Source organism: Limanda limanda, chromosome 19 (genome assembly GCF_963576545.1).
Source record: "Limanda limanda chromosome 19, fLimLim1.1, whole genome shotgun sequence".
NCBI classification, from domain to species: domain Eukaryota; kingdom Metazoa; phylum Chordata; class Actinopteri; order Pleuronectiformes; family Pleuronectidae; genus Limanda; species Limanda limanda.
This window is the reverse complement of record NC_083654.1, coordinates 14,243,432-14,250,579: the sequence shown is the minus strand read 5'-3', so window position 1 is coordinate 14,250,579 and position 7,148 is coordinate 14,243,432. Positions and strand designations below refer to the sequence as shown.

At 37.7% G+C, this 7,148-nt stretch overlaps 1 protein-coding gene across 1 annotated transcript; it reads right to left on the bottom strand.

Moving 5' to 3' along the window:
- Positions 1-376: 376 nt before the first annotated feature.
- vps72a (vacuolar protein sorting 72 homolog a) lies at positions 377-5,123 on the bottom strand. Its single transcript, XM_061092828.1, has 6 exons — positions 4,770-5,123; positions 3,098-3,250; positions 2,495-2,615; positions 2,209-2,385; positions 1,405-1,549; positions 377-1,228 (listed from the first exon to the last, which is right to left on the bottom strand). Exons 1-6 carry the CDS (start codon positions 4,884-4,886, stop codon positions 838-840), a joined length of 1,104 nt encoding a protein of 367 aa, XP_060948811.1. The 5' UTR covers positions 4,887-5,123; the 3' UTR covers positions 377-837.
- Positions 5,124-7,148: the final 2,025 nt, after the last annotated feature.

The window sequence follows — 7,148 nt, the reverse complement described above, 5'->3', positions numbered from 1 at the left end:
TTCAATGTTATATTTCACAGGAAGTTACCAATAGATGAAATCTAAATCTAATAAAACGTTAAGAAACATTAAACAAATACATGGTCATTATTTGTCATTAACAAACCATACAAGGTTTTTCTGTATTTCAAAGCCTCTTTTAAATTTGAGCTATGAGAAATGGATGTGAGTATTTATAGCTTTAAAAAGCCTCGAGTCTCCTGTGAGGGTTTGGAATGAAGGAAGAAAATAAGGTTTTTGGGAATATTAAGCTCTGTAGTATTTTGATTGCATTGCAGGTTTTTTACAGTTCATTGTTGTCTGAGTCATTTCAGTCCTGATGCTTCAGTGTTTGATGTTCATGAAATGTTATAAACCAGAGTTCATAGAGTAAATATAAATTATTCAAAGTTTCAAATATTTATTGTTTTAGTTGAGATGTATGTACATTTGTAGAAACAAAATATCTTCTGAACAGTAAAAAAAAAAGATGAAAGGGCAAATCATTATTTTAAAAGAATCAAAGCGGCCACAGTGCAGATGTAAATGATGTTTGAATTACAAAGACAAGTTGAAAGTTTGCAAGTCTGTGTTGATTTTACAAAACAAACTCTTACTCACAGAGAATCACAAGTAAGACTGTTTCTGCAGTTCGAAGGGAATAGACCAACTGGTTGTTTTTTTCATGAGTTGCTGTACTGCAAGGAAAACATTTCCAAAATATCACCATTTATTATTCCAGCAACTGTAACATAACAGTGACTCCTTGGTCCTCAAATGTCAAATGCTAAAGATTTTTCCCTCATGTCACACAATCCAGTGACTGTACCTGAAACCTTAATTCCTCACAAGTCCAACCTATGTTCCAACCCCAGTCTGCTTGACGACCACTTTCTGACGAGCGCCCTTCGACGCGGAGGAGTCAAGTCCCGTCATCCCTCCCGAAGTGTTTGGAAATCCATGAGCAGCCACGTATTTGCGGTACGCTTCCCGGATGATGCGGAAAGCCCGTGTGTTAGCGTAGGGTATATCGGTGACCGGGTCTCGGTACAGCGCAGCCTTGTGGGTGACAGGACAAACCTCCTGGACTGGGAGCGGACGACTGGCCCGAGCGCTGCGAAGGAAGGCCGCCTCGAAGGCCTCGTCGTCACTGAAGGTGATGTAGGTACGGGAGCACAGGCCTCCGGCAGCCTGCTGGCCCGCTGTGCTGGGGTTTTGTGCTGCAGTCTGAGGAACATCTTGATCCAACCTTTGAAAAATGACAAAATGACAAATTACATTGCGGCCGAAACATACCACGCGGCTACAGATATATATATATATATATATATATATATATATATATATATATATATATATATATATATAATGAGTCCACTTTCTTCCAGTTCTTTTTTTCCGTTCAAGTTATCCGAGTCTACGTACCCTTCAACATCCACATTCTCCTCCTTCAGGACTGAGTGAGAGACGAGGGGCATCAGGACGGAGTGGTAGCGGATGGTCGGTCCCTCGAAACGCCGCTTCTTGTGGACTTGTTTCTTCTTATCGGCCTCCAGACGCTCATAATTCTCTACATACAGAAAATAAAATAAATATTTTAGACTTAGTGCAATTAAGTGAAAGAAATAGAGACAACTTGAGAAAAAAAAAGTCATATTATTACTAATTTAGTAAGAGTAATGACTATTGAATTAATCTTTATACAACATTTACTGTACTCTGTGTTATGTACTTGCCAAGCAGATGGGCTAAATGGATTCCTAACTATTCTGAATAACGTTGGTGACATCTGTTTCCACACACACTCGCATACAAATTCCTCTTTACATTCATATGGACAGAATATGTAATAAACACGTCACTAACCATATCAGGTGTAATGTCTGTTTATAAGGACATATTACTCGACAAACTGTTATTTAAGGTTAGTTAGACTTTTGATTTGGTAAGCTAACTTTTTCTATTGTGATTTAAGCACAGTCATTTTTATATGACTTTAGCTGTATTTGTAATAAAAACCCAATTAAATGGATGTAAAGGTAAAAAATTACCCTGATGAAGTCAGACAGTTTTATTGAAAATCATTTATGGTATTTTTTTTTTAATGATGTCAGCAACCCAGGTAATTACTGCTTAAAAAAGGAGGAATTTATAAAAATGTAATGTAAATACTTAAGCTTAAGCATTAAAACTTTACAAATATTTGTGACCAACACTCTCTTATCTTACCTAGAGATCGAATGTTGAGCTCAGCTGTGATCTTGGCCCCAGCCAGCAGCTCCTCCTGGGTGAGGGGCCGGTCCCGATGAGCCCCTCTCCTCCTCCGGGGGGCGTCCTGACGCTCTTGCAAGCGCAGGTTGGTCTTTCTGGTGTGTTCACTGGTGGACTGTCGCACAGACTTCCGAGCTATGAAATGAATAAGGCATACAGCTCAAACAGAACCAGAGACGAATTTTGTTTATGGGGACGCATCTGAAATTGTGTGGTTTTTGTGGGAAGTGTGTAGCCAGCTTACGTTCACTAAAATCTTGGAATTCTGGGGGAATCCTCCTTTTTAGCTCCACTTTTGTTTTCTCAGTCTTCTTCAGTTCCTCTGACGGTCTCTTGGGTTTGGGTTTTGCAACCTTTATAGGTTCCTTGAATTAAACACATATAAAAGCCATAGTTTTTGTACATGTATGACAAATCAGCAAAGTCCCAACTCTCCCAACAGCAAGATAGAAATTATGTGTGGTGGCAAAGCTAAATCAATTATCCTTCTGCTCCCATGGCTTCATTTGAAAGAAAAGCATTTGGCAGCTAGTTGCTCCAGTGGAGCTGCACGTGCTATTGGTTGCAGAGCAGCCACAGTAGAAAGCAGCTATAAGTGGTTCATATGTGAAATAGTGTGACAATATACAAAAGAACACATAGGCTAAGAAAAATACTCAAAAGATAAAGCACAGAAAAAAATAGCTGCCGACTAACTGCTTGAAAATTTGGTTTTAGAGTTTCCATGTCTATGTTCGGAACAAAAGACAGTCATTAATAACGCTTAGTCATTCAAAAGGTCTCGTCTAAATGCATGTCCTAGTGAGGGACTTGATTCAGAGTTTGACAGCTGCTGAAGTGACTTTACCTTATAAGCTTTAGTGACAACTCGGCTTTTCCGCTTAGGCGCGTCGTCCTCCTGGTCGCTGTCTGGCTCGTCTCCTTCATCAATGTCAAAGTCACTGTCCACCTCGTCCTCCGTGTCTGAATGTTCTCCGTGGTACTCATCATCCCCTGATTCCTAAAAGGACACAAAAAATGGAAAACAATTTAGTGTTAAAGTGATAAAATAGGATTAATAGAGACTACCTAACCCCCTGTAGGTTCAGTTGGGTCAAACTAAATCCCTAGAATGTCCGTTTGTAAAAGATTTGAAAGATTGAAGTCATGACAACATGTGCAAACAAAACAAGCTACAGTGACTAAAAAGCTGGTCACACGTTAAAAACTGATATTATCAGTCAGACTAGCCTTTCACACAGTTTTCTAAAAGTGTCAGGAGAAGTGACTGAGGCATCTCAGGATTCGTTTGATCCATCAACCCCTGTCGCCCTCGGCTGAGAAGAACATCAGAGCAACCAGAGCCGTCACTTTCAAATCCCCCTACACAAGGTGACTGCTGATCCAACAGCCGTTGCGAAACGAGGAGGAAACAAATCAGCATCTTAAAATATAAGCTTCTGATCACGTGGCTACAGTAAAGCTTATGATGTTCTGAAACTTAATTTATCTGGAAGCCGTTATACTGTAGCTTCTCTTCTCTTTCTGGGTCTAAAGCGAGAAAGACACTTTCATCCAGTCTTCAAAGATTTTACAGATCTAAAGACGGAGTGCCAAGATATTTTGGAGCAGCGGTCATGTTTTCAAATGAATCATGTTGGCATGGCAGAACTGACGCGTGTCTCACCTAAAGGGACATTTTGTAGACACATCATTTTAGAGTGCTTTCGCTGTTAGAATTGTCTGTTTATGCACATCAGATTTTTGAACGTGTTTGTATTTACTTCTCTTGGTAACACACAAGTAAAGGACACTTGACATTTCTCGAACCCGACAAAGCTAAGATGCATTTGTCTCCCACTCAAAATCCTGCAGACCGAGAAATGTATTTTTAAACACTGAGTTACGTTTTATCTTCTAACAACTAAATGTCAGCTGATGATTAACAGCAGAAATGATTGCATGAACACAGTTGGATTTAATAACTTTTAGCGATACAGAGACAAACAGCAATACATTAACACACACTGAGCATTTTTATGGAGACCAAAATGAGATTGAGATTACTTTTTTAAAAAGTAAATATTAAAAACACCTCATTGGGCCTCTCAAAAACCAAATAATTAATCTTTATCGTATCACAATATTTCTCAAACATTAAATATACCCTATTGATCTGCAAGGCTATGTTAATGTTTCGATTTGTGACTCTTAATAAATAATTACTCTCTGCAGAAAAATAATAATATCTTCTTTCCATAATTAATAACACACTGCTAGTGGTGGTCTTCTCAAATAAAAACAATCTTAGCTAAGGTACATGCACACACCCCTTAACCCTCATCATGTATTTTACATCTGTCAGGTTATTTCTTTAAGGACTACTAAAGTAAATTTGAATTGAAAGTCAACTACAACCTGATAAAGACTCATTTTTAACAGCGTCTCCCTTTATGCTGCAGTGAAACGCCTCCAGCAGGCTGACTGGATGCTAAAGCTAGCACATTAGCTCCCTGTGTGAATTCACTCGGCTCACTCACGTCGTTAAAGCCTCCATACGTGGTCTTGTAGAACTCGTCCTCTTCTTCTGCGTCCAGTAACTTGGACATGCGGTTTCCCGCAGACGTCCTCGGTTCGCGATCGACTACGAGAGTCATGGCTGCAGATGTCTTACCTTCGGGTAGGAATCTGGGAGCTAGCGTCGTGCTAACCTGTGTAAACTACAGGGGATTATATCGCTTCGTCGCTACTATCTGTGGTTACTTGGTTGTATGTTAGCATTGATGTTTTCAATCTGTTTAATCCTCTTTAAAGTCGCGTTAATAAGATAGAAAATGTTGTTGTGGTCTCAACCAAACACAAAGCTGGTGCTAGCTGCGACTAGCCGTTGCCTTCTGAATCACTTCCGGGGCAGGTGATGGACGTCCGGGGTAGGTGACGCACTTCCGGCTGACGATGAAAAAATGTGTTCATAATCAAATTGCCTTTCATTTATTAGGGCTCGAGCACTGACAGGCACTGACAGACGGAGGCCCAACTGAAATTGTAAGGATTCTTTTTTTTTTCAGGCAAATGAATATGCTTTTTGAGGGCTTTAACATGCTCCAATTCTTACAAAAATTTGCAGAAAATTAGAAAGTGGTGAAAATGTACGTATTCTGGAGGAATTTTCAATGGGCATGGCAAAATGGATCAACCGAGCCCCCCAAGACCCCCGGAACGTGTTCATATTGACCAATCTTTACAAAAATCGATACACATGTGTATCATGACCAGGCAAACAAAAAAGTATATATAGGTGCAATTTGAAAAACGCAACAGGAAGCCTGCTATTTTGCATTTAGTTGCCATTTTGGCCATATTCCACATTTTTACTTTGAGGTACTTTTATCAGGGCTTACATCAGATCAATTTCAAATTGAGATGAGTGTCATCACAACAAGACGGAGATACAAACTAACTCAAAGATCGATTTTTCGTCAAACAGTGTGACCGTGGCGTGGCGTCAAAGTTTGATGACACGCCAATAAAACACGATGTTCTGTATCACGGAAATACATGGACCATGAATCCTTTGATGCTTAGCCGTAAACAAACAACTCCACTCCTGCAGTGACAGTGTCAGTGGTCGTAGATCAAAGGAATCTTTATGTCTTGCAAAGGTGACGTCTCTCTCTCTCTCTCTCTCTCTCTCTCTCTCTCTCTCAGAATTGGGACATTTCCTCACGCATTGTAAACATTGAGGAACGGCGAAGGTTCATCATTCACCAAAGGAGACGATGCTGTCATAACTCCATTGTGCATTGTCCTATCACCACCAAACTTCTGTCTGATGATCAGCGTCCAAGCCTTAACAGCTCTATGTGCCAATATTTCCTCAGTCATCATTGATTTTTTTCAGGCAAAACGCTTGCAACGCTTCAAAAATGCATGTGCGACTCTCCCAGTGCCTCTTTGCAGTCCTAGAAATTTTAAAAATTTTATTTTATAGTTGGTGCTTTCCAGGAGATTCTGATTTGAACATGCTATTCCATGATCTGGTTTACGAATCTTGTTTATTTTATAGAGAACGTTATGGTGCTGGGGAGATGCAAGACTGAATTTTTTTTTCGCATAAAGTTATAACTATGTGTTACTGTAATGTGGTATGTTCCATTGAAAAGATCATGGGAATCCTCATAGATCAGCAGGTGTAACAGTTCTTCATCAAGCTGTTCCTGCATTCTAATGTTGTTTTGCCATTACGATTCCAATTATCAATTAATTAAATAAATGATGAATTGGCTAAAATCATACAGTCTATGGCTAAAATTGTACCTTCAACACTGGATATTTTACAATTAAACTTGTGACCCTTTACAAAAGCTTACAACATTTTTAAAAAAAAACTTGTTCGTATGATTTTTTTCTTAAATTTTTTAAATTTTTTAAATTTTTAAATTTAATTGATGTTTTTTTCTTATTTAAACTAATTTTAATATGTTTTTTTTTATTTGAATTTAGTTAAATTTAATTTTGTTTAATTTAACTCAAATATTTCAATTGATTTAACTCGAATATTTGATTTGATTTAACTAATTTTTCTATAGTAATATAACTCAATTTTCTAAGTATATTTAATATTCGAGTTAATTTAACTAAATTCTCTAAATTAATTTACCTCAATTTTTAAATTTAATTTAACCCAATTTTCTGAATTAATTTAACAAAGATATTTCAATAAGTTTAACTACATTTTTAACTTTAAATTTACTTCCATTTTGAATATAATTTAACTAAATTTTAGTTTTATTTAACTCGACTTTTAACTTTAGTTTAACTCAATTTTTGAATATAATTTAACTCAAATATATGATTTAACTCAATTTTTGTTATTTAATAATTTTGACTTGAAAACACAGCTTGTTTAAAACTAACAT